Here is a 26,967-nt window from a genome sequence, read left to right on the forward strand (position 1 = left end):
GCCATTTTAATAAATCTGTGCATTTGAGTGTTTTGTAGTCTTGGCTCACTGCAATTGTACAAACATGTTCCTGAAAAATTATTTTTAAAAGGAAGACCTAGAACTGAAAACTTAGTGTGTAGCTAGCATGAAAAGCCATACAGCCACTCAGTAATTTTTATGAAAATTGAAAGTGGTCTATCATGTGCGCTTTTCTTTCAATTTATAGATCATTCGAGAGAACAGCATATCCCTTCATGCCACAGAACTGCCAACATCTGAGGACCTGAACCTTGAGACACTTGCGTAAGTAGAAAGTTATCTAATGAGGGTACTCAAGGAGCCCTACCATGCCATTTTACAGGCATTAAGTTCTTTGTTTGTATTCATGCAGCTCTTAAGTATTTGGTCACAATTTCTGATATGTATTTTTGGCAAGAAAAATTATTGGACACTATGGTAAATTACTGTACATAAAGCACTTGATGAATCTGCAAGAGGTTACTAAACATTTACATAACCATTTGAAATGTTTTGTTCTTTCTTGTATACTCAGTAACAGGTAATCTTGTCTGTCAAAAAGATTTGTTGTGGAGGGGGCATAGGTATTGTGCCAACATGACAGCGCGTACTGTCTTGGGCTCCTGTGCAATTTGCCTCTCCAAGGTCTAATCTACGTACACTTATAGATCACCTGAACACTGATAAATTTAGGGATATAGTTGTCTGCTTACTGGATCAAATGATCCTTGATTATCAGCTGGCCAAGTTCTTTCTTCCAGGTGGTCTCCTGCTGCACTGCTTGATATGGCGGCTAAGTGGAAGGGATGATAACTCTGCCTTGACTCTCTTGATTAGTGTTAGCCTGAGTACTGTGAGGCATCCTGGACCTTGATGGTGAAGGCCCATTGTGCCGTTCTTGCTCCTCTGGATTCTCCTTGGAGCTGGAGTGTGCCACGGAGAGGAGGACTAGGGGTCTTATGTGACCCAAATATTCCACCCATCACTTTTTTGTTTTCCTCTGAGACACCCTGAGTTTGACAGGAATGCCTAGATGTGAGTCTGTGCACGCTATGCCACATGAACCAAGCTGTATTGCACTAACACAGCCTAACTGGACCGAAACCTGTCTGGGGTTGTCTATGTTCCCATTGATAGGATATCTGGCAGTTTAGACTAAACTGTTTGCTTTGGAGCAGCACCAAGGCTCATTTGCTTTTGGCTGGTTCTTGTTTGAGATGACAGAGGACAAAAAAATTATGGACTGAAATGTGGCTTGTGTAATGAACAGTGGCTGAAACTAATTAAAGTATGTCTCCAGTCACTACTTTTTTGTGTTTCTCACTTTTTTGTGTTTCTCAGTGTGATGCCCTAAAGGTAACAGGCATGCCCAGGCCTGGTTCCCGTGCTCACTGTGCTACAGGGATCAAGTCACACCTGACTAACGAGGCCTAACTAGATATAAATCAGTATGAGGTTGCTTATGTTCGTGTTCGGAGGGGGTCTTGCTGGCAGTTCGGGCTGGACTGTTTCTACTGAAGCACTTCAAAGGCCGATTTGATTTATAGCTGGGTCCTTTCTGGATGAGGGAGAGAAATTGATACACTCAATTTAAACTGAAAGAAGCATCCTGAAATGAGGGAGGCAGGTGTAAGAGACTGTACTCCTTTAAAGAAAAATGTATAGCCACATCTGCAGATTCAGAAGGTAAAATTTCTGAAATCTATAAAATTCTGAAGGATGCAACTCTAAACCCATGCTTACTGTTCGGGTTAAATCAGATGGTACACTAGGAAGGGATTATCGGATGAAAAATGGGAACACTTATGACAAAAAAAAAACTTAAAAAAATGCTTTTGCAGTGTTCATAGGAGGGAGACCCACCATGAGGTCATGCTTAATTGAGATCTCCTTCTGGCAAAACTACACCAAATTTAAGGACTGTGCCCTTAGTAAACGTTACTGGGTGGAAATCTTAGCTGCATTAAAAGAAGTCCTAGGTTACCCAATGCCGGTGGGCATAGCTTTTGTAATTTTAGGCTTGCACTCTCCACTCTTAGAGCGTCAAACAGAGCTAGGTGTATTCTTGCTGTGAAATTTTCTGGGGGCTGTGAAACTGGCCTTAGCTACCTACTGGAGGCAATTCCCATCTTTGGTGTAGTAATACCTGCTACTTTGAAACAAAATGTCTAGTTTATCTTCAGGTCCAAGTGGCCACCAGTCGTACCACCTCTTGGATATACAAAAGGGTATCATCGGCATAGGCAGAAAGTGTCAAGGTGTAACCGGAAAGTGGACTCCCCTGTGGCCATGGTACTCACACAGGGCACACACCAATGGTTCTGCCACAAGGGCATACAGTAGTGGTGAAAGCGGGCAACCTTGCCTGGGGCCTCTGGTGACAACAAAGGGTTCTGAAACAATGCCATTGACCCTTACTCGGGTTGTGGGACTAGCATAAAGGGTCTGTACTAACTGAATGAAGATCTCTCCCACTCCTATATGCAGCAACACGACCACTATGAAGCACCATTTGACTGAGTCGAGGGCCTTTTCTGCATCTATAAAGACCGCAACCGCTCATACTGTTTGATTACCAAAAAGAGTTTGGAGGTTCATTGTAAGATTATGGCCAGGTATCCATCCAACTTGCTCTGGCCCAATTATTCTAGGAAGGAGTGGTGCCAGTCTTTTAGCCAGGATTTGTGTGTAAAGTTTGTCTACATTTAGGAGGGATGAGCATTGCTCAGGGTGTTTAACAGGCTTAAGTAGGGTGACATTTAAAGCCTCCCTGATGGAGGGTGGTAGTAAGGTGTCCCCAGCCATCTCAGTAAACAATGCCTGCAGGTCCGGTAATAGTAGTTCTTGGTACACTTTTTAAAACGCCACTGTGAGCCTATCAGTCTGGAGCTTTACCCGAAGACATGTCTTTTAGGGCACTGTGCAGCTCCGCAGGCTGAAGTGGGGACATCAGGCGCTCCCTGTCTGCCTTCAAAAGCCAAATCATGCGATGTGCTCCAGATATTCCTCTATGCCAGTCGTGTCGTCTGTAATTGTAGACATGAACAAATCTGCATAATAACCTTGGAATCTACCTGCTATCCCAGCAGGATCACAAATAGACCTTGAGGTATAGACGGAGCTCCGCGTCTAGTTCCTTGTTGGGCCTCAGCAGGGAATATCACGCTAGGGCGCTTCCCCTCTCCATAAGTGCGCACCATTGCGTATTTACCTAAATGTCTCAGTCTTCTTGCACGACTTCATGGGATTCCATTAGTTTTTCTTTAATCTTCCCCATCAGATCGTCATTAGCTGAGATCTTGTGCTCTCACTCCAGTTCCCTAATGTCCTCATCAAACTGCACCAAACGGCCACGCATGGCTTTCAGGGCACCCATATGCTTGGCTATGGTAACGTCACGTATATAGACCTTGAAAGTTTCTCACACCACACTAAACTTGGTGACCGATCCCAAATTTAGACGGAAAAACTCCTCTATGACCTGTGCGAGGTCTTTTTTAATGACCTTGTCTAATAAGGAGTAAGGCAGGAAAAAGATATAAATAGATATAATTCTGGTGGATATTTCTACCTGGAGATTCCTCCCCTGTAGAACATCCTCAGGAGTCAGACTGGTTCTGAAAACTTCAAAGCTTGGAGGTCACCAGGAGTGGGTAGTCAATTCCGTTGGCATCGGAAGTGACATCCGATGACACCATCAAGCCTATTTAGCACCTATCTAGGCATACCAGCATCAGTTTCCTTCTTTTCACACCTTCAACACGGATCCGGAGCCATTTTTTCCGTCAGAGTCAGGGTTCAGCCTTGCAGGGATTGCAAAGGGGTCAAAGGCCCATCCATCACTGATCCCCATGCTATTTGTTTGTGGTGTTTAGGCTCCGATCACAACACTAAGTTGTGTTGTTCTTGCCTCATCCCAAAACCTTTTAGGAGTGTGAGGCCAAACTGTTTATGGCTCGAGCAAGGGATAATCTACGTGGCCTAGAGGTAGGTCTCCTTGATGTTTCCCCCTCTCCAACAGGATCCTCACCGCCGGAGCTTGTCTCTATTCCTACAGAGAAGCCTGATGCCAGCAACCCCTTCAGCCTCCGCATACCACATCTTCCGGCGCAAGGTGCGGATCCTGCAGCATTTCTTAATGCTATGTATGCCATTTTCACAAAAGTCTCTTTATGATCTTTGGAGCCGCTCCTGCAGGACCAGTGCTATGAATGCTTCCACTTGGCGCTGCGAAGTATAATGCTGCACCGGCGTCGTGGACAGCGCCTCTCCCACCTTCACCACGACCTCTGCCACCTCCTCTGACCTCTGCCACAGAGCCACTGCCACCGCAGCCTGATGTCAAACCACCAGTCCAACCCCATTGGGAGACCAAGAGGATCCCGGAAGAAGAGGTGTATAGATCCCATCTCCATTAGCTATTTGGAACCAAATGGGACCCAATGGAGCACTATTTTGAAGACAGTCTAATTCAGAAACACTTGGATTTTCGAGGATTGACCTCTACAAGCAGACTGGACACCTCAGGACTTGAAATTTCCCACACAGAGTTTAAAACTAATGTCATCAGAGAGGTTCTGCTTTCTTCCATGGCTCCAGCTGAGCCAGTTCTTCAGTTAAATGACGCTCAGCTGGACCCAGTAGTAGCTGCATGGGAGAAACCTCCTCTTCACCAGCAGTCACTCACCTTGTGGACCGCATATATCATTCAGCCCTTGGCGACCCAACTTCCTAGACTTCTCACCCATCCCCAGAAAGCCTAGATATACAGGCCTCCTGTTCTGGGGCACAGTACGGTGGCATCGTCCTGACGGTCCCATCTGACAGGGAATCAAAAAGGATGAAGGCTTGAGGTAAGTAAGTCTTCTCAGCAGGAAGCATGCCCTCAAATCCCTTAATGAAAACTGTCTGCCGGCTCGATATAACCATGCTTTGTGGGACATGAAGCAAATTATATTTCCTCATTCACCTCTTGACATGAAAGAATACTTCCAAGAGGTCATAGCAGATGGCCAGAGTGCCTTGCAGCACATCATAAAATCAGGCTTGGAAACCGCGAGTTGAGTCGCCAGAGCAATGGGCACTTTCATCTCTGTAAGAAGGCATGCTTGACTTCAGATGCCAAAGTTTTCCTCCAGTGTCCAGGCTAACCTAATGAACCTACCTTTCGAAGGCATTCAAATTTTTGGAAATAAAGCTGACTGCTCTGGAGAGGTTTAAAACCAGCAAAGCCTTTGCAAGATCCTTAGTCTTACAACTTTTACCTTCTAAGGACAGTACAAGCTTTTGTTGCTTTCTATGCTTCGGAAGGGGATTCTCTTCATCCCTGTCAGTACCCGCCATCCCTCCTGCGGCAACAACAGCAGCAGAACCTGCTTGTCAGAAGGTACAGAGTCCCTGGCAGTGGACGGGGTAGGCCTGCTTTCCAACACCCTTAAGGAAAGCAGGTCTGGTTATCTTCCTGAACCCTACGCGAGGCCTCTGAGAGGAGGTATGTCCTGTTTTCTACACACCTGGAAGGCCATTACTTCGTACCAGTGGGTCCTAAAAATTGTAAAAGCAGGTTATTCCCTCCCTTTATCACAGATTCAGCCTACAGATCAGACGTCTCTGGTTTCTGGAGGAGTAGGTGCTTGGTAGAATTGCGGGCAATTCCACTGGCGCCAAAGGCCCTCCTCCCCTCTATTGTCTGTCAGTCCATCTAGACCTTGACGGACAACACAACCGCAATGGTGCATGTCAACAAGCAAGGGGGAATAGCATTTCGCCTGCTTTGCCTTGAAGTATTGATTCTGTAGTCTTTGGCACACCGCCAAGGGATCTGGCTTAACACCAAATACCTACCAGGGTCTCTGAATGTAAGAGCTGACAGTCTGAACTGGTGTCATCTTGCCGATCCCGAATGGTTTCTGCTGGGGGTAGTCCAAAATATCTTTGCCCTGTTGGGCACTCCTCAGGTGGACTTGTTTGCTTCCTCAGAAAATGCTCAATGCCCACGAATCTGCATCCTCCAGTATCTGTTGAGGAGAGCCTTCCGGGATACAATTTAGTTGAAGTGGAACTTTTTGCTGCACTACGCGTTTCCCCCATACCCTTGATTCTCGGCTTCTGAGGAAGATTCACTCAGATTGGGCCTGAGTCATTCTCATAACTGCTGGGGTTGGCCAAGAAGGGTGTAGTATATAGACCCCCTACACTTCTCCATGTGCCATCCTCTCCACCTGCCATTCATGCTAGAACTTCTTTCTCATTCGGGCAGAATGGTTCTGCACGCCAATCTCTGAGACCTCCATGTACATCATTGGAGATTGAGCAGGGATAACTTGGCTCCTTTCAGCTGCCACAGGAAGTGGTTTAAATGTCATCTTTTTAGCGCGAAGCTCTTCCACCAAGAATGTCTCTTCCGGCAGATGGGGCAACTTTGTTGCATGGTGCACAGACAGTCAAGTTATCTTGTGTTGCAGTTTGTGTTTTCTGTGGCTCAGGGGGTATCTGCTGTTGGCACTGTAAAAGGTTATTTAGCCACCTCTGTCTGCTGGATCAACCATCTGTGTTTAAGCCTCCCTGTGGTCATGCTTTTTCTCAAGGGCTTGACTGATCTTTTTCCTCCCACTGCCTTTGTGATTCCATACCAGGACTTGAATTTGATTCTTACTTTTTTTTATGGGTACTCCGTTTGAACCCTCCACCATTGTACCTTTCGAATATTAACTATCAAAACTGTATTTTTGGTTGTAATAACATCTGCTAGGAAGGTAGGTGAGCTACAAGCCCTTAGCTGTCGTCCTCCTTTCACCTCATTTTTTTCAGTCAGGTTGGTGTTGTGAATGAGGGCTGGTTTCCTTCCCAAGGTGGGGTATTGCTGTGCAACTGCTCTACGTGTGAGGAATCTATAGGTATAAGTATCCACCAGAAGAAAAGGTTACTTCATCCGTCCCACCCACCTCCCCATTTGTTGGATGATTCCTACACCCCAATTAATAAGGTACTGCAAAACGTTTTCCTGTTTTCATTTAACGTTTTCACCTCAGAGACTTGGAAACAATGGAGGGTAACTGACTTCGGTATGCCAGGGCGGACTCAATATGTGTTTGTTGGGGTTATCTGATGTCACTTCTCGTGCGGACTGAATCATTCGCCCTCTGCTGGGGACCGCCAAGCTTTGAAGTTTCTGGATCCAGTCTGACGCCTGGGGTGGTTCTACAGGTGAAAACTCTGGAGGTAGATTAAGTATCCACTGAACGATCCTTACTACTGGGAAGTAACTTATTTTTCGGTATTAGTCGTCGCCTACCCACTTATTTCTTTGGGCCTGCTATGCAGCCAGTGAAGTAGCATGACTTGAACTCTTCCCCTTGAGTCTTTCTTCAGATTTTCCACTGTATATCATGTGAAAGGAGTTGTATGCTATGCTCTTTACGATATATTGCTCTTTTCTTCAAAGAACCTGCTACAGCGTAGTACCCTTTGACTGCTTCTAGAAAATATACCTTTGAAAAAAATCTTTACCCCTGGTATCTCCTAGTCCCAATTGCAGTCCTTCTCAGCTCTTCATGTGTGGTCTGTCTCTGTGATACTGGACAATCTCTACCACCTTTTAAACCTACAGCATTTTCATTTATTTCACTACGGCCTATAAACTTTCATAAACAATGTAATCCAACATCAAACTATGTAAAACATCCTGCCTCCAAACATTGTTCTCAACTGCCCTCAAAACATCAAAATATTGTGTCTGTTACTTGGATCCAAAGCAGACTCTTAAAGACTTTGAGATAACCTATCATTTTTAGGACACTCTTAAGAAATAGACAAAGAACGTCACTTTTCCCTCAAAAATAAAGCATTGAGTTCCTCTAAATACAAATTCTCCTGAAGTGCATAATGGTGAAGCATGTGGAAAAATTAGGAATGTTCTGCCCTCGACTTGTGTGAGGAACCCGTGCACTATCCTGGTTGCATTGTACCCAACAATAAAACCTCATCCTCAGTGACCACCCTCTCTGAAAACTTGCTTGTCAGTAACTTCCTTGCTGATCTCAATGGTAACCTTGCCCACATGACATTTGTAGACAATCTCAACTCCTTTATCAGCCAGAGTCTCATCAACAGTCTAAAGATGTTTATCATTAATGTCTGCCAAGTCGATGGTACCTTGGTCCATGTTGGCTATAGTATATCATATAACCTGGGTCCCTTGAGCCAACATTAGCAACAAAGAATCAAGAGTATTTTCCTAAAGTCAGTTCTAACCCCCATAAGATCATCCTAATTTATTTAATTTGTGATAAGCAGAAGTATGCTTGTGGTGATTAGACGTAGCTGACTATCTGTCCCTACTATCCATCAGCAGTCTGACAACAATATTCTCATCCACCTGTGGTGTGAGTTCTGGCTACTGAACTCCTCTACTGATTTAAATAGACCAGAAAAGATTTCAATCCCTAGTCTCTCCACCAGTTTTTGGTTCTGACACCACTGTTTTCTCAACTTTTCCCACAGCCTCAGCTTTGCCATATATCTATCTTAGCTTCCTACTTTTCCTCTGCAAGCAGAACTTGCAGCTTTGTTGTCTTAATGGTGTAAGTCCCTGCCTCTAATTAAACTTTTATTATGTAAATGGCAACATGAGGTTTTGGAGGAAGACTTTCAAGATCTCCTGAATGAGGAGATGGATATGAATTCCTTGAGGGCTGCAATAATTTAGGTCATGGAAGGAAAGCTGACGGGATCTATATGAAAAAGAGGACTGATGCAGTGTAAGGCAACACATCTATTAAGAATATAAAATGAAGATGTATCAATGTTTTTCTTTCATATTAATTCGAAAATTTGGTATAAATCATAACTCTACTTCTACAGTTCTCACTATGTTTGCACCAACTTTGACACCTACCTCACATTCTGCAGCTGCCTCGACTCTCACTGCTACAGCTAGCTTCATTTAGCCTTGTCCTTTTTATAACCAATATCACTTTTATTTATGAGAAAATTGAATATTTACATTGCTTTAATTTTCTTTATTTTGTTCATGAATGTTGCACCAAAAGAAAGGTTTTCACATTTTTCATTGTAGATTGTTATTGCATTTCTTTATTCTAGTTGTTTTCATTTTCACCATGTGCCTATTTAGTTACAAGTGAGAGCTAATTATTGTCCCTGAAGAATGCCCTCCCCTGAATAAACCCGCCTCTCCTCCAGACGACATAAGAGGATTTCACATCTTAATGGAGAATGTAGCAGATATGTTCATGCTCAGTGAGGTGAAATGTTTTTCAAGAAAAAAACAGTGGAATTCTGACACAACATTTTGGAATCCCTATGTGAAGAATATTTATTTGCTATGAAGTCCGTGTCTTTGGTTTCTGTCATCATCAAAAGAATAAAGGAGAATTATAAAATGCTATATTAAGTACCCATTTGGACAGATTGATTGAATCTTGTGATTACCCCAGCCACTCAAAGTGTATAAAAAGGCTAAACCACACCCTGTTCACCGACCTCTGATAGAGAATAAAGATGATTAAACACATGGAGGGCAAGATGCAGTGAACATTACAGCAAAAACTACTGTTAAACCTTCCAGTTCACTGGCTGTCTTGGGGAGATATGATCCTTAAGGGTGGAGAATGGTATTGCTCTATTTTGTTGATCTACTTAAGGAGAACAGAAAGACTCAGGAGATTATTCTGCCTGAAGATACGCTACCTACATTATCAGCAGAGCTACAGACAGAGTTGGCACTAATTCAGCCAGTGAGTGAATAGAGCGGTGAGTACTTTGTCCAGACTGAGGGTCGTGCAAAGATTTTAGCATGTTATTTGTCAGAACAGCACCATATGACATCTCTTCCTAACATCACCTGTCACCAAAACAGATGTTTTTTGGCCTCATTGAAGTCTAGAAGATGCTTTTCGGATTCCAAGAGATTGGGGCATGAATCTGAATCCTATCAGTCTTACAATTAACTTTGCAAATCTCTTGAACTATCAACACTGCCACCAGCAAATTCAGCAATCCAGGTTGAACAGCACATGTAGTAATTCAATTTGAAGAATAAGCCCAAACAAACCAAACTCCATCTAAATCCCCCCCTCTTGTTCTCTCTACCATGCAGGAGCTCCTGGGACTTCGTAGCCTAAAAATCTGTCACTGTGACAGATGGGTTCCAAATATCAGTTAATTTAGCCATAAATTAGAATTCCCAAGCATTCCTCTGAAACGTCTCTAGTTACTGTTTCTTTCAGATCCCCTCACTATAAACATCTGGGTTCCCAGACAAGGGGGTATTATCTGTGTTACTAGAATGTGTGTATCACAGCATAGTCAGCTTTAAAAGATCTAAAAATCCTAGCCCTAAACTGTGAGACTAAGCAGTTTCTCAAACAAATAGTTGGTAAACAGGACTATTGCGCATTCTGAAATGGGTGTTAATATCTTTTTGAAGTTAATATATTTTTTGAGCTTCTGCTGGTTACATTTTACATTGGGATTGTGTGCTCAGTTTTGACATTGATTGCCTTCAAGTAGTCATATCTGACAATGAGGCGAGTGCTTCAGCCTTCAACAAATAGGCTGGCTTTGTGTATTATTCTAATGAGAGATAATTCCTTAGTAATGATGAAACATCCTGTCATGAGATGGAGTTGAACAACTGACTGTGAGCTTCTTATTTTTGGGTGGCCATGCATTTGTCCTATGTGTATTTCAGGCAAATTCTAACTGCAACTTCTTCAACACAGAAAGGAGGGTGGTGGAATAGAATTGAGAATTTCCAAAGCCATATTCTGGAGTGTTTGCTTATGTTTCCCCTGCTGTGCTTCTCTCGTGCTACTTATTAAGGTGAGGAGAGAAAAATATATGCCCAGTGTCAAGGTTTCATCATGGCAAGGCTGGACTTGAGTACAGATATCTAAAAGGTTATCAGCAACAGCACCTGTCAGTTTCAAGGCACATCTACCCCTCCTGAACAAGGACTGTGGCTATATTCTTTACCCCAATGTGGCTTCCTTTTAGCTACCTGCTTGGCTTCTGGAGACTTTGTATCCTTGGACATTTCAGTGTTGTCAAAGCTAAAACAATATTAAAACATATTCTTTTAAGTGGAAAGTTTCTTTAGGCCTGGAAAAGAAGCTACCAATGAAACCTCATCATATTCTACCTTGTCTACTGCTTTTATCAAAGTTAAGACTTAAGACTCAGAATTCAACTAATGGCGATCTTGTTTTTTAGCTTTAGAAAGCAGCTGAAATCAATTTTTGTTTTGGTGTCACCTACTTTATTTCTGAATCTAAAATCACCAGCTAAGAGGTTTCTATACTCTTTAGATATCACAAGATGTCTTACATTTTACTGGGAGAGAAACAACAGATGTGCATATCTCTATTTGAAACATTATCAAAGGGATTGACATTCTCGCTGGACTGCGGCTTTCATTGTGTGGTCTCTGCAACAGAGGAAGCCCTTTTCTAATAGATTGAGAGCGAGTTTTTCCAGATGAATGCCAGTGATGCTGCTGATCTTTGATTTGTGTCATTCTGTGAGTCATCTCCAAAGTATTAGTCTGGAAAATGATCAGAAAACTTAGCGGAAAAGCCATTGATCAAAATATCTTTCATTAATGGGTGAGCCCAATGCCTGCCTTCTGCTATTTATTTGTCTGCTACTTGCCAGTCTTAATTCATGTTTGTGATTCTGTGAAAGGTCCATTTTTGTATAGGGAATAGTAACCTGTAACTGCAGTTCTCCAGTGTTGGTATCTTTCACAGATTCACATGCAACCTCTTCCTTCTGCTAAAGGCTGGCAATTAACTTTCAATACTACTAATGCTCTTTAAATCTTTGCTCTGATTGATTCCAGAGGTAGAAGAACTGAAAACCTCTCCGTCTCATACTGTACTAAGGAAGCCTCGGCAAAATTTGAATTGCCTTGGTGTAATTGGCACAATTCCTATTAATTTTGCAAAATTGTCCCACTACGTAATTGTGCTGAGAAATTTTAATGCAAGATGTATGGTTTGGATAACTTTTGAACGCAAACGCCATTTCAGGTAGATTTTGTTTTAAATCCTTTTTTTCCCAGAGTATACCGTTTGGGTAGAATTTGAGTGCAAAAGTACATGTCTGAATGCAAACAACATTGTTTTCAACGCAAGTAGCAGTCCTTTAACTTTTTTTTCCCAAGCAACCAGTGCAGGTAATGTTTGAGTTCAAAACTACACATTTGAAGGAGAGCCGCAGTGTTTTGAATACAGGCAACTTGAAAAAAACTCAAAATTTAATTTTCGAATTCAGTTTTACCCAAATGGACCACTGAGTAATTTCTGGAGTGTGAGATGTATTTTTGCATAATTTCACATAATTTCTTGTAATTTTGTGGAAATTGATGTTATTACGCTATAGTAAATTATGCAGATTTCGCTCACCTCTTAGGGATAAGCATTTTTAAACCATGTATTTCCCTCATGCTGATGGAGAGCAATACAAGCTTGCAAAACTGTAAAAGATGACAATGCTGGACAACTGTACTTATAAGTAACTTTTTTACTGGTCACAAAGCCCACTATTCTTGTGTTTTGTAATGAAAATGACAATGAATGACGTTGACTTACTTTTTTTAAACTTTTTTTTCATCACTAGACAAGCTCATATCTACATTATTGCTGGAGCATGTTTGGCACTGGGTTTTCGATTTGCTGGCTCAGCAAACACATCAGCATTTAACTGCTTGGTAAGAAAAGGCTGGTATACATAGTTTTCTACACTGAAAAGTTTTCTTACTTTTGTTTCTCACTCTTTGCTTATGCCCTCTCTTCTGCCCTCTCTCTCTGTAGTGCAAGTTTGCAAAAGATTTCATTGAGTGCTTGTCAACTGCTGCTGCAACTATTGTAAGTATTTATTTTTAAAATGCTTTTGTAACAAAATTGTGAAACATTTGTAAAATAATTGTTAGTGAGTTATGATATAGTTGAATGTCCCGTTTTTGCATCCAGAGCTCTGATACAATATAGCATGTTTTCCAACATTTTGACTTCCTCTCCCTGTTATCCATTTGAGTGCAACATTTTGCGAAATTCTGTGTCATGTAGAGTTTACGCCAACGATTTAAGTGGTTATGTTATGTGTATTTGTAAACCACACTATCATATGTGAGGGTATCCTGGTGCTTAGCAGATATGTATACTTAGCAAGGTCTAGGGTAGGTTGATTAGTTGAAAGGCTGTGTCTTCAGCTTTTCCTGTAATAAAAGAGAGGAAGAGGCTCTGATATGGAGTGGGATGTCGTTCCACAATATATAAGGGATAAAAGAGAATGCCTGTCTTACTGATCTAGTTCTTTTTATGTGTTAGGAGTGTGCAAGTCCTGCAGAGCAGGGGTATCTGGGTGATTGAAGGATGGAAATGTAACTGTTCAGGTGGATGGGTACGCTGTGTAGTGTCTTGAGTGTGTGTCTGTGTGTGAGGAGTTTGAAGTGAGCATATTTGTCCATCAGGAGCCAGTGGAGATCATTGATGTTTGGTGTGATGAGTTCTTTGTGGTAGGCTGAGGGTGAATCTAGTTTCTGAGTACTGGAAGAAATGTAACCTTCTGGTGAGTTGCTTGGTGATCCTTTTGTAGCCGGTGCTCCAGTAGTCCAACTTGTTGGTGTCTGGGTTGGGAGTAGTGTTTTTTCTGGTGCCGCCTAGGAGCCCCTTAAAGATCTTTCTCAGCATTTTGAGGGTGTGGAAGTAGAACGCAGTGACGATGTTTACTTGTGCAGTCATGTTAATTTTTCTGTTGATGATGATTCCGAGGTTCCTGGGCAGATGCTACTGATAACGCGTCCCTCTATGATCAATTTCTACACATTGGGACTCGTTTTTATGCCAATGAATCTTTTGACCCTGTTGAGAGACACCTTAGGACGAGATAGCTAATCAACATATCAAACAATACATCAAAAATGTCATCAATATTTATCACAATAACACATTTCACTTTAGTCAAAGTCATTAATCAAACTCAAGACACCACCCTGACCTTGCAGTCATGAATAACCACACCAGTTTAGTATGAATTTAGTGATATTTATTCCCTATTGTTTACAATACTACTAGCAGATTTATTAGTCTCAAAACCAAGAAACACATTAGCATAGTCACAAATGGCAACTCTGATAAGATTTCATCAAGGCAAGAATCATTAGAATATAGCAATGCTTGAACATAGACTATCATTAGCACATCGGTCAACATAGCATAGATTTAGTCATTTGTCGGTTTGCGTCAGTTTTAGTGAACCCCTCACCTAGCCTCTAATTAGCATTGGCATGTTGGGCTTCATGCAAAACAATTTCGTAACACCAATTTGGAAAACATCTAACTATGGCTCCTGTCAAAAGAGAGCAGTTAGTACCTAGAAAGGAAAAGCAAACAGACAATCACAATTTCATTGTCAAATAGTTACCCTCCAAGTTTGGTCAGCAATCAAGCTCTGTCTTCGTCTTCAGGACATCAGTTGAATCGGCATCAGTAATTCAGCTCCGGTTAAAGGGCACTTCCCCCATAAGGAGGTAAAGTGTAAAGGGCAAATCTAAGGACAAGTATGGTTCTAAATAAGTCATCCAGTCACTGATAAAAGTGACAACGTTTCTGGATCATAAAATACAGCATCAGCATCTCCCCCTCTCCTAGTCTCCTACTCCCTAATTCTGATTCACTTCCTGGTGACATGGGTTTTTATCCCCTTTTCGTTGTACATTCCCCTAAAATCTGATTGGATAAGGGGTTGCACCCCGCTATCTATAACCAATTAAAACTATATTAAGTCATCAAATTTTGTCGCCCCACAACATTTCCCACACATTTTATTGGTGCTTATGATTGACGTCTTTAGCGGGTGGTGTGTCCGGTATGATTTCATCGTCTTGGGGTCCTTTGTACATCTTCAGTCAGTGGCTCCATTGTCCGTACCGGTTTAAGCGACCTTGTTAATCTACACTGTTGCATTTAGCAAAAGAAATGTTACTATAGGCAGGGTGAAATTCATGAGAACGGATCTACTACAGTAAAATTCAGCTTCTAACTTTTAGAAAAAACAAGAGTTCATGTCCTTTAACAAGTCAGCACACTGCACAATAGAAAAATACATTTAATATGAGAGTCAGGCAGCTAGGTCTCGACTCATGCTAACTAAGGCCTACTGCTTTATTAGCAAGAATCTAATACATTTAGCCTTTCAACATTAATGTAAAACACAATTTTAATAAACATTTCACCATTATTAGTCAGTTTCATTAGTCCCCGTATACATTGGCGGCCACTCCCCGTGGTCACATTTCAAGTGCACGTTTTAGCAAAACAGGTTAATATAGTTTCTATGCGGCATTATTATACATTAGTTCACAAACATTTCATGTTAATTATTGATTATATAAGCTACACTCTCTCAGTCTCTCCTCTAATGACTCTAGTCATCACACAAACCTTTCCCTTTCAACCTTTCACTTTCAATTTTTCACTTTGCGCATAATGCACATTTCAACATCTTGCCCTTTGTGTGAGCTTTCCCAAATTTCATTAAACATTTTCTCCCTTTCATTTTCTTCATTTCTTTTACTTCTTTTTGTCCAATTTCTGATAATTCTTTCATTAATTTTGCATGCTACCCATAAAACCAATAAACAAATCAGGACAATTAATAAACCCCCTAATATTTTTGCAAGAACCCCATTCCAAATATTGCTAAACCAACTTCTTACTCTGGCAATTCCCTTTCCAACTCTCTTCCAAACTCCAGGTTCTTTCAGCTCCTTCAAATCTGCACTATCTCTAGTTAGGTTAGTAAACATACCTCTAATCTTTTTACTATTATCGGGAATGACCGAGCAGCACTGACGCTCGTTAAGCATCTTACAGACTCCGCCGCTCTTTGCTAAACGAATGTCTAAAGCAAGCCGATTTTGAAGAGTCATAGCTCTTTCCGCAGCAAGTTCAGTATCCATCAGGAGTATAGCCCCTGTAAAATTTGTCACCATGTTATCCACAGTAGTAGACAACTTCCGAATCTTTATGGAGTTTAAGATAATCCCCACTGAAGGAATTTTGGCTCCAAATATGTCACCAACGACAGCAGCCGCTGTCTCTCTCTTTTGTCTAGCATGTTGTAATTCAGACATTTTAGGTATTTGTTTTAAGTCGTCAATCTGGTAAATCTTTGGGAAAACTATTCCCAAATAACATGTCCTATACAATCCCTTAGGGAGACGGTAATAAGCATTAAGTCCACATATATAATAGATCCCAGGGATTGCTGGATCCTGCCCATTTAACATGAATGTCCACTTACTCTGAAACAAAAACACATGCCTGCATTCACTCGTTCCCACAAATAGTGTCATGATCAGATTTCAGCCTATATATACTAAGCCTTCCTACAGGTAATGCATCTATAGCTAATGTGCCCTGCGTTTTAATTGCGGTGTAAGCATAATCATTGGCATATGTGCGTTTTTCTAACCCCTTTTCTAGCCTTTCTTTCAGTGCTTTGCGTCTATCATCAGTTTGATCTAAGAAGCTTTTCTCCACCGGTGTTAGTAGGCAGGTCAAATTATTGCGATGCGCATAAGCTGTGCCAAAGGTTAATGTCGGCTCAAAGAAACCTCTAACTAATTTTATACTATGCTCTTTAGCTAATTTGTTCAGAAATTCAATCACAGGCACAAAAGAAAACACTACATCTAGATTTGAATAAAAATATTGTACATGTTCCTGGTCATAGAATCTTGTTAGTAGCAAACTATAGCTTATCGCGTAGGTTAAAGGCAAACTATGGTAGGTGACCCCTTCTTGTACTGATGAAGGAATCTTTGTGCACACATAAGAGTTCATCTCATACATTGTATCACCGTACTCATTCAGCAAGCGATATAAGACATTAGTAGAAAGTTCCCCCTTTGAATTAGTTCCCTCATGCAAGTGTTTTGTATCCTGCTCAAACTTTTCCCTCGGTGTTAGGGTAGCAGTCTCAGGTTTTGAAGTATTGTTAGTCACCTTTTTATCTAACCGAGTCATTCCCACAATGACACCTATAATTATTATTCCGCACACAATACCTAATATAATAATACTCAATCAACCACACACTTTACCCTTCTTGCTACTTCCGCTAGTGTAAGCCATGATCTGTAAAGAATCAGATAACAGAAGATATAAGACAAACAATCAACTTGAGGACGATTTAAAGGTCGTCTTTTTAAAAAAAAAAATTTCAAAGTCTCTCTTTCTTTTCTGCGAATATTTACAGCGTTCCACTCACCCCAGGGCCCTTTTGTCAAATCCGGTTAGTAGCTTGTCATAATCGGGTTTCAGTGTCAATTCAGGTTATCAGTGTCACATCCGGTAATTTTTCAGTATCGTTTTTCAGCGTTTCCGATTTCAATTTTAACACAGTCTCTTTCTCTGATTGATTTCAGGTGCTGTAACATTGGCCTGGTACCTCTCGATCAAAACAGAATGCTAAGAATTCTTGTTGCCATTCAGATGTCGTCGCATATGCCCATTCAGGACCTGTGTACCTTCTATTCGCAACTCTTTTTTTCTTTTCAGTCTGCGTTCGCTTTGTAATTCCCCTTCACTAAGATCCTCCCTTCTGGTTGTATCAATTTCTTCCTCTATTGTTTCACCTGGCCCGAACTTTTCTCTTGCAGCTTGTTTCTTTGGCCAGTTATCACCTTTATGCGTTTTCTTCCTGCTTGGTTTTTAAGCACGCTGAATAGCACCCTCCTCTTGTGCTATGGTGTTTTCTCTTGACGGACCTGCAAGTGGCTCAGGAGGAGTTGATGTTCTTTGACCTCCCTCTGCTGGTTCCACCCTCGTCTTCAGGGTCTGTAACAGGCTCAAGTTCTAACCCGTATCTGTCTACTTCTGGGAGAACCTCTCCTTGACTTAGTTCTCCTGCTGCCTCTACTGAGATAGGCTCATTGTCACCTCTCTCGAACTTGTTTACTGTTTGAGGGACTAAGCCGTCCTCAGTGGGCTCTCCTTCAGTCTCAGTTCCCCTTTGAATATTCTCCGGCCCTGAGACTTCCTTTTCCGGAATTGCTGAGTCGGAAACTTCAAGTTCCTCAACAGTTGGACATGTTACCTTCTTTGTGTGACTGGCATGTATCCAGTTTGGAACACCTGCACATTTCACAGCAGTGGTTGTTGTCAGTATTACCAGCGTGGCTCCAAACACGACTTCCTCACATGTTTCTTGACAACCACCCAGTCACCGGCTTGCAGGGTGTGACCTGGATCACTGATCGGTGGCAATGTGTTAGCCTTCACCTGGTGGGAAAAAGAGCGGACCACATCAGCCAGACCTTTGCAGTAGTACAACACCATATCGTCTGTGATCTTCACAAGAGCATTTGCAGATACTGCGGGCAACCTCAGCTCTGCCCATCAATATCTCATGGGGAGATAGTCCTGTCTTCTTATCAGGTGTGTTTCTCATTGACACTAAGGGCAATGCATCTGGCCACTTCATATTGGTAGCTGCACACATTTTTGCCATTCTCGACTTCAAGGTACCTATCATCTGTTCCACTAATCCTGATGCTTCAGGGCGGTAGCTACAATGCAGCTTCTGCTCAATGTCCAAAGCAGCACCCAAGAGCTTAATCACCTCATTGTCGAAGTGTCTGCCCCTATCTGATTCTAAAGAGACCGGAAATCCGAACCGTGGTATTAATTCCCTAAGCAACAACTTTGCTACTGTGAGACTATCATTCCTACGTGTAGGGTATGCTTCAGTCCAATGACTGAAAACGCACACAATCACCAACACGTACCTCAAGCCTCCACACACAGGCATTTCAATGAAATCCATCTACATCTTGCTAAACGGACCTCCAGCTCTCCCTATGTGGCTCAAAGTCACCACAGTCCCTTTTCCCGCATTCATTTGTTGACAGATGATGCACCTGTGACAGGTAACCTCTGCAGCTTGTCTGAATTTTGGATTGAACCAATCAATTTTGAACAAACTGATCATTGCATCTGTTCCAAGGTGAGCCTGACCATGGTAAAGCCTTGCAAATTGTGACAAAAGACTATTTGGCAAAACCAACTTCCCCTCCCCTGAAACTCACAAGTCGTCAGCCCTTTGTACACATTGCATTCTCTGCCAAGAGCGTTTTTCCTCTCTGCTAGCACGGCCCTGCAGTGATTTTAGCTCATCTAATGTATCAACCACTCTTAATGCAAAGTTCAAGCATGTTTCATTTTCAGTTTCAGGTAGTAGTTCCCACTGTTCCTTGAACGATATACAGTTCAATGCGCAAAACCTTGCGACTTGATCTGCATAGCCGTTTCCCATTGACACAAAGTCCTGTGACTTGACATGAGCATTGCATTTCACCACGGCAATTTCAAGAGGTAACTGAATCGCATGCAACAAATCCTTAATTTGTTCGCCATTTTTCACTGGTGAGGCAGAAGAGGTGATGAATCCCCTCTGTTACCATAATTTGCCAAAATCATGTACAATACCAAATCCGTACCTGCTGTCAGTATAGATAGTGACTTTCAGATTTACACCTGCGTGGCATGCCTTAGTTAGGGCAATCAACTCAGCCACTTGTGCAGAGTACACTCTTTCGAGCCAGGAAGGTTCTAGAATGCCGGTGATTGTACACACGGCATAGCCAGCCCTCAGTATTCCGACTGAGTCTCTCAAACATGATCCATCAACAAACATAATGCCTAGCATTTGTCATGTGCTGAGTCTTAGTTCGGGTCAACAGAATTTCAACTGAATGTGGAACCATTACTGTCAAAGGATGTCCCATCACTATGCCTTCACACTGTGTGAGGCTCTGACCAACTGCGCGCAAACAACCCGGTAAGGCTGCTGCGACTGGGTCCAAAGTAGCTGAAAAATATGCTACTGGGCGGTTTGCACCTCCATGGACCTGTGTTAAGACAGACAAAGAACAAGCATCACATTCATGACAAAACAGTAGAAAAGGCTTCGTGTAATCAGGCATACCCAAGCTGGCGCCCTGCACATGCACTCTCTCAATTCCATGAATGCCTCAAGCTCTTCAGACAAAATGATGGTACTCGGGTCATCCTTAATTTCCTTGCCTGTCAGTTTTGTCAATGGTTTAGAGATAATCGAGAAGTTGGGGATCCACTGGCGACAGTAGCCCACCATTCCCAAAAACATCCTGACATCTTTGTTGTCGGTGGATTCATCTGCAGTATGGCAGTCACCCTTTCTTTTGATATTCTGCTAGACCCTTTCTCAATCAAGTGCCCTAAGTACTTCACCTCTTTCTGACAGTACTGCAGCTTCTTTGGGTACACTTTATGTCCATTCTTTCACAAATGGTTCAGTAAGGCAATTGTGTCATACTTGCAGTCGTCTTTCGTTCTGGACGCAATCAACAAATCATCAATGTACTGCACTAGAGTCAAACTGAAAGGCAGTTCCAATGACTCTAAGTCCTTCTTCAATATCTGATTGAAGATGGATGGTGACTCCGAAAACCCTTGAGGAATTCTGCACCAACTGTACACCTTGTCCAGGAATTTGAAACTGAAGAGAAATTGGTTGTCCTCATGAAGAGGCACCGAAAAGAATGCCTGTGACCGGTCCACCACTGTGAACCATTCTGCATCACACGGAACCTGAAACATGATCACTGTGGGATTTGGCACTATGGGGCAACATTTCACCACAATCTCATATATTTTCCTCAAATCCTGCACAATTCGAACCTTTCCACAAGGCTTTTTCAAACCCATTATTGGTGAATTACATGGGCTACTCAATACTTCCTTCAAGACTCCTTGGTTTACAAAGTCTGCAATTATCTGCGATACCTGGATGAGGACATCTTATGCCATGTGGCACTGCAGCACCTGGGGAAACACTGCATTGGGTTTTACCTGTACTTTAACCGGTTCTACTCCTTTTATCAGTCCCACTTCTTTTCCTGTCAGGTCCCACACCTTCTCTGTCATTGTTCCCTGCAACTCGGCTGGCAAGTCTCACTGTGAGCATCTGGAATAAGGTTATCAAAGGGTATTCCTCATTTATGGTCTCTGTCTCCAACTCTGAAAACTGCCCATCATCCCCCTCATCATTACTGTTTGTCTGCACCTCAATCCCTTCATTACAACAGGTAATCGAACATTTCGTTTTGCACAGTAAGTCTCTTCCCAGTAGGGACACAGGACTAGTATCGCAGACTACAAACTTATGCAGTCCCTGAAAGTTTCCAATCTCAACTTGAACTGGGTCTGTAATCGGGTTTGTTAAATACTGATTAGCTACTCCTACCACTCTTATGGTACGCCCTGAAAGTGGCAATTTCGGAACCTCTGCACTTCTGACTGTAGATCGTGTAGCTCCTGTATCAACTAGGAAGGAAACCTTGTGACCCATCACTTTTCCCTCTACGTAGGGTCCCCTCTGATCTACATCTAGGGACGCTGCAAGCCTGCACTCTTCACTGTCAGAACTGTCATCCGACCATTCATCATTCAATCCATCCTCACCACGCAATGGGAATTGCTGCACTGTTATTTTGACTCATCATTTGGCCTGTGACCTGCTGAGGAAGCATCACCTGTTGCTGTCCCATTGGAGCTAATGGTAGTTGCATTTGCTGTCTAGGTACCATTGGAACCTGTTGTTGTACCTGCTGCATTTGTGCTGGTTGAACACGTGGCATTTGTATCTGCTGCATGGGCTGTAACCCCTGCATCTGAACCATGTTATTCTGGAAGTTCTGATTTTGACCTCTCAACTTCGAACCCCTCATATTTTGAAATGTACCGACATCAGTGCTTTGTTGAACGACACCATCATACACCACATTTGGGCATTCCCGGTTCCAATGCCCCACGCCCCCTCACGCATGACATGGTGACATCTTTTTCATCCCCTGGGCATCATTTTGAATCATCACAGTATTCAAATCTGGACCGCGATTTACAAAACCCCGACCTCGGCCTCTCGGCTGTGCCTGAAACATGCCATTACCTTGCGGTTGTTGTTGTACCATTTGCTGGATTTCATTTCCCTGCATACCTGCCTGCGCTGCCTTAATCTGCATCACCATCACTTTCTCCTTCAACTTTCTCTGCTTCAGCTGAATTTCGTCACTGCAGTATTTCGCATACTGCAACTCAGTTATGTTTCCCTTTCCCCATCCCTTGTGCCCCAGTGGGACTCGAGTTTGGTTTTGACATTTTTTATGTGCTGTCCTTACTACCCTCCCCACAATTGTCCTCTCAGGCTTCTCACTTTGAAAGCAGCCTTCCTGGTTGCCATTACACCTTCCTACAGAGTGAGGGAGCTGCAGGCATGGTCATCTAAGCCTCCCTACCTTTCCATCTATCCTGACCGGGTGGAGCTTCGCACACAGGTCTCCTTTCTTCCAAAAGTGGTTATGCCCTTTCATGTAGGCCTGTGCATCACCTTGCCTACATTTTCCGTACCCTTACATCCTTTTAAGGAAGAGGAGAGACTCCAACACCTGGACCCAAAAAGAACATTAGTCTTTTACCTTGATCGTACCAAAGAGTTCTGGGTTGATGATCAACTCTTTATTGGTTAAGTGGGTGTGAAGAAAGGTCGGGCAGTGCAGAAGAGAGCCATCTCCAGATGGGTCGTACACTGCATTAAAATATGCTATGCATTGTCCAAAAAGCAACCCCCTCAGGTTTGGCGTGTTCATTATACTAGAGCAAATGCTGCAACCACTGCACTAGCATTCGTAGTTCCTTTCCTGGATATCTGTCAGGTGGCAACTTGGGCATCTCCGCACATGTTCACAAAACACTACTGCCTGAACAGTAGGGTCCGTAGAGACAGGCACTTTGCCCATTCAGTCCTGCAGGACTTTCTGGTGTGATCTTGGTGTGCAGACCCACCTCCAGAGATGGCACTGCTTGGGTATCTATTCTGAGGTAAGGAATCTACAACTAGATGTCTCTATCAAATGGACAAGTTACTCACCTTCGGTAATGCCTTATCTGGTTGAGACAATATCTAGTTGCAGGTTTCTTCCCAAGCCACCCATTGTCCCCGCTCTGCAAACTGATTTCTAGGGACAGGGACTCCCCCTTCAAGGCCCTAGTTTTGACGTACCAGGGGTCAGTGTTCTTCATGGCTCTGTGCTTCTGGCGTGGAAAGTCTAGAAAAGAAACTGATGTCAGTGCGCAAGGGAGGTGCCTATATAGGACCTGTGACGTCCTATCTGGCGGGGACAACCCCAACGAGGGACGCAGAGTCGATCGACGCTAACCAATGGCATGCAGGGTTCCTGCTCAAGAAATATCTCCGCATCCAGAGTGATGCCTGGGGAAAATTCTAAGGGAAGGAATTTGCAACTAGATATTGTCTCTACCAGATAAGGCATTAATGAAGGTAAGTAACTTGTCTTTAGTGAAATCCCTAAATAACAAAACTCAGGCAGAATAATTCTAGGTGTGGGGGTGTGTGTGTGTGTGTGTGTGTGTGTGTGTGTGTGTGTGTGTGTGTGTGTGTGTGTGTGTGTGTGTGTGTGTGTGTGTGTGTGTGGGTGTGTGTGTGTAGGTGTGTGTGTGTGTGTGTGTGTAGGTGTGTGTGTGTAGGTGTGTGTGTGTGTGTGTAGGTGTGTGTGTGTAGGTGTGTGTAGGTGTATGTTGGAAGATGCACAGTCCATCTTGTACAGAGCTGGTACTTGGCCAGGATTTTCTACAGAGCTGTGGTGAAAGGTTATCCAATTCATTGTAAATTATAAACGTCAACAGTGTAGTTGTTTGGCAGAGCAACGGTGTGATACACCACACTAACCAATTTATTCTCCCCATCTCAATTTACATAGACTGGTCATTATAATTTAGAGACCTGCTTGAGTGTTGTGCTGCTGTCACTTGCCATGGTAATGGCTGGATCCGGAACTCTAAAAGCCCTCCAGCTTTGTCGCTTCATGCTCAAAAAGACTGGCGGTGAAATGAACTATGGATTTCATCTGGCCCATTCCATGGCTTTGGGACTTCTTTTCTTGGGAGGAGGCAGGTACGTGTTATCCTTAATGGTATCTTCTAAAATGCACCAATTTATATAAACTAATCATGTGTCATTTATATTTTATAATATTTTGCCTCTGGGGAGTGAAACAACAACAATGATGTACACAGTAAGTGTGCTAATAAACAAAGCACTAAGTCAGTTCCCACCGCATCACAATAGTGGGAACCACCTGGGATCAAGCCTGTGGGTTCAACTCTTGGAGGAACAAGCCGGGGAGTTTGTTTTCAGTTTGAACCCTCCCACTTACAGGAATTAATCGTTTTGATGCGCAGAATAGGCTGACAAAAAGATTGATTGTGTATCCCAACAAACCAGCTAAAACTCTGTGACACCACATTATAGCAAGAGACAGATCTCATCCGCAAAAGTCTGTATGATCAGAAAACAGTGATTGCTCTCTGGTTGTGATAGAGACAAGACAACAGTACCTGGCATGAAAATACTATAATGACTCTCACATTATGTTTAATTTCATGGCAATCCAGGGATGGCGGTCAGTGCTTTTTTTCAATCCTTTATTGAGCTGGCAGTTTGGGTAGTTGAGGGATTAGCTGACTGTTATTGATGGCAAATCAAAGTTCAAGATATTAGGCTTTCCAGGCAGGGTTGCAGGGAGTGGTGAGGATTTGGAGAACAATTTGGAATTTTGATATGGTTTGCTGTGGTTTTGTTTGGTCTAAACACATTATCAGCTTACACGGCGGGCCCATGTGACCCCCTCCCTGGACTTGGAAGCTGAAGTTGAATTTGAGTGACCACTCTAAGCACTGGACTGATTATGAATGACATGCAAGAGAACACCTCAGTTAAAGTTATGTGCTGGAATGGTAGTGGGCTTAGAGATAGGACCAAGCGGGGAATAGTTCTACAATACATTAAACACATTAATTCTCCAAGAAACACATATGCTGGGCACCATATACTGAGCTCTGGATCAGTGGGATTTAAGATGGCTGCCCATGCGGGATGCACGTCAGGTTCGAGAGGGGTGGGCATCCTGATGAAACTATCCTTCCTGTTCATGCCCCAGCAGTCTTGGGTGGACCCACAAGGGAGATACCTGGCGCTTTCTGGTAGCTGAGAGGTGAACATAGTAAATGTTTGTTCAAGCTACATTACCCTGCGGTTACATGCTTCCCCACACTCCCTGACTTGAGTGCCCTACTAACCCGTATGCCTGAGGGTCTCCTCATCATGGGGGGCAATTTTAATTCAACAATGGACAAGCAGGTTGATCGCTGGCCACCCCGATCTAATGAAACACCCAGGAGCCCCCCAGCTGACTTGGTGTCAGCCCTAGACCAGCTCAGGATATTGCATAATCCCCACAGTCACCACTACACCTTTCTTTCCGGAGCACATGGTAGCCTCTTTATAATAGACCACCTTATTACACACCACCATCAGGCATAACACCTCACTGAGGTTCGCCATCTGGTTAGGGGGATATCAGATCACTCCCCGGTCTCGGCCAGTCTAGTTCTAGGTCGGGATCTGCCACTGGGAATTGTCCCACTTAGCCCTTGATACCTTAAACAGCAGCTCATAAGGGAGGGATTGATCAGTGCCACAGAACAGTATTTTACTGAAAATGAAGCCTCATTGGCCTCAGTACAGTACTTCTGGGGAGGCTTTCAAGACCCTGATAAGGGACAGGCGGTTTCTCTCATTTCATGATACAAAAATAAGAGAGCAAAGCTTGAGGCCGTGTAGGGGGATATCTTAACCTTGAAACGGTGCCTAGTACACCAACCTAGCCCAGACACAGGCCCCACACTGGGCCATAAACAGAAAAAAATCCATGAACCAGCTGTGGATGATGCTACAGCTATGCACTGGGCCACACTAACCGCCTTTACGAACTAAGAAACAAAACAGGTAAACTACTGGCCTGGCTTGACAAATGAGACCAAACCAGGACATAGAAATCAGGAGAACGAGCTAGTGATGGAGAAACAGCAGATAACCGCCACATTTGTGGACTATTATGAACAGTTCTTTGCTCCGGCAGTGTCCACCACGGCTGAAGATGCCCCTGCCCTGTTACAGGACATACAGCTGCCCCAGTTATCCACAGTAGACAGGGAGATTGAAGAAGCTGATATTACTGAGGAGGATATAACAATGCCGATACGAGAACCTAACCAGGGAAAGCCATGGGCCCCAGAGGCATCCCAGTAAAACTATATTAAATGCTGGGCAGTAAACTAGCCCCCTTCTGGTTTTCGATGTATCGCGAAAGGAAGCAAACTGGGGTGCTGCTATGTGACCAACGATTGGCTATGATTGTGGTAATCCATATGGATGGGAAGCCACAGAAGAGTGCACCTCTCACAGGTGGATATCGCTTATAAACGTAGAAGTGAAATCACAGCAAAGGTCCTCGCCATGCACTTAATTAAGATGATCCAAACTCTCATCCACCATGACCAATTGGGCTTTATGTCCCACAGAAGCGCAGTCCTTAATCTATGCCGCTTGCATGGGTTACTAGGGATCAATGGCCTTGGAGGAGCATACACTGGTTTTATCACTGGATGCTAAGATGGCATTCAACCCAGTTGAGTGGCATCATATTTTTGAACTGATTTAGCCTTTGTACCAATTTTATTGCCTGGGTCAGGCTACTTTACGCAGATCCAGTGAGTGAATGGTGGCCTGTCCCGGGAATTCCAATTACAGAGGGTACGTGGCTGGACTGCCCCTGTCTCCATTAGTATTTGCGTTAGCATTAGAGCTGACTTGCAGCCTGGATCTATCGGGATCTGTTGGTCAGAGGTCTGAACTGGGAGGAGCAATGGGACGATAGGATATCCCTATATGCTGATGATGTGTTACTTTTTGAGACTGGCCCGGAGCTCAGCCTGGACAGGCTGATGGAGATCATTAGGATCTTTGGTGAACACTCTGGTT

The 26,967-nt window shown here is 43.2% G+C and overlaps 1 protein-coding gene across 2 annotated transcripts in view; it reads left to right on the forward strand.

The window, feature by feature from the left end:
• Positions 1-26,967, forward strand: part of ANAPC1 (anaphase promoting complex subunit 1) — a 614,893-nt gene that overhangs the window by 384,963 nt on the left and 202,963 nt on the right. For both annotated transcript variants that reach the window (XM_069234703.1, XM_069234704.1), the window contains exons 34-37: positions 209-285; positions 12,640-12,730; positions 12,834-12,887; positions 23,846-24,039. In XM_069234703.1, the coding sequence (XP_069090804.1) occupies positions 209-285; positions 12,640-12,730; positions 12,834-12,887; positions 23,846-24,039 (416 nt within the window). The remainder of the gene's footprint in view (positions 1-208; positions 286-12,639; positions 12,731-12,833; positions 12,888-23,845; positions 24,040-26,967) is intronic.

The sequence above is a fragment of the Pleurodeles waltl genome, chromosome 5 (assembly GCF_031143425.1).
Source record: "Pleurodeles waltl isolate 20211129_DDA chromosome 5, aPleWal1.hap1.20221129, whole genome shotgun sequence".
Lineage (NCBI taxonomy): Eukaryota > Metazoa > Chordata > Amphibia > Caudata > Salamandridae > Pleurodeles > Pleurodeles waltl.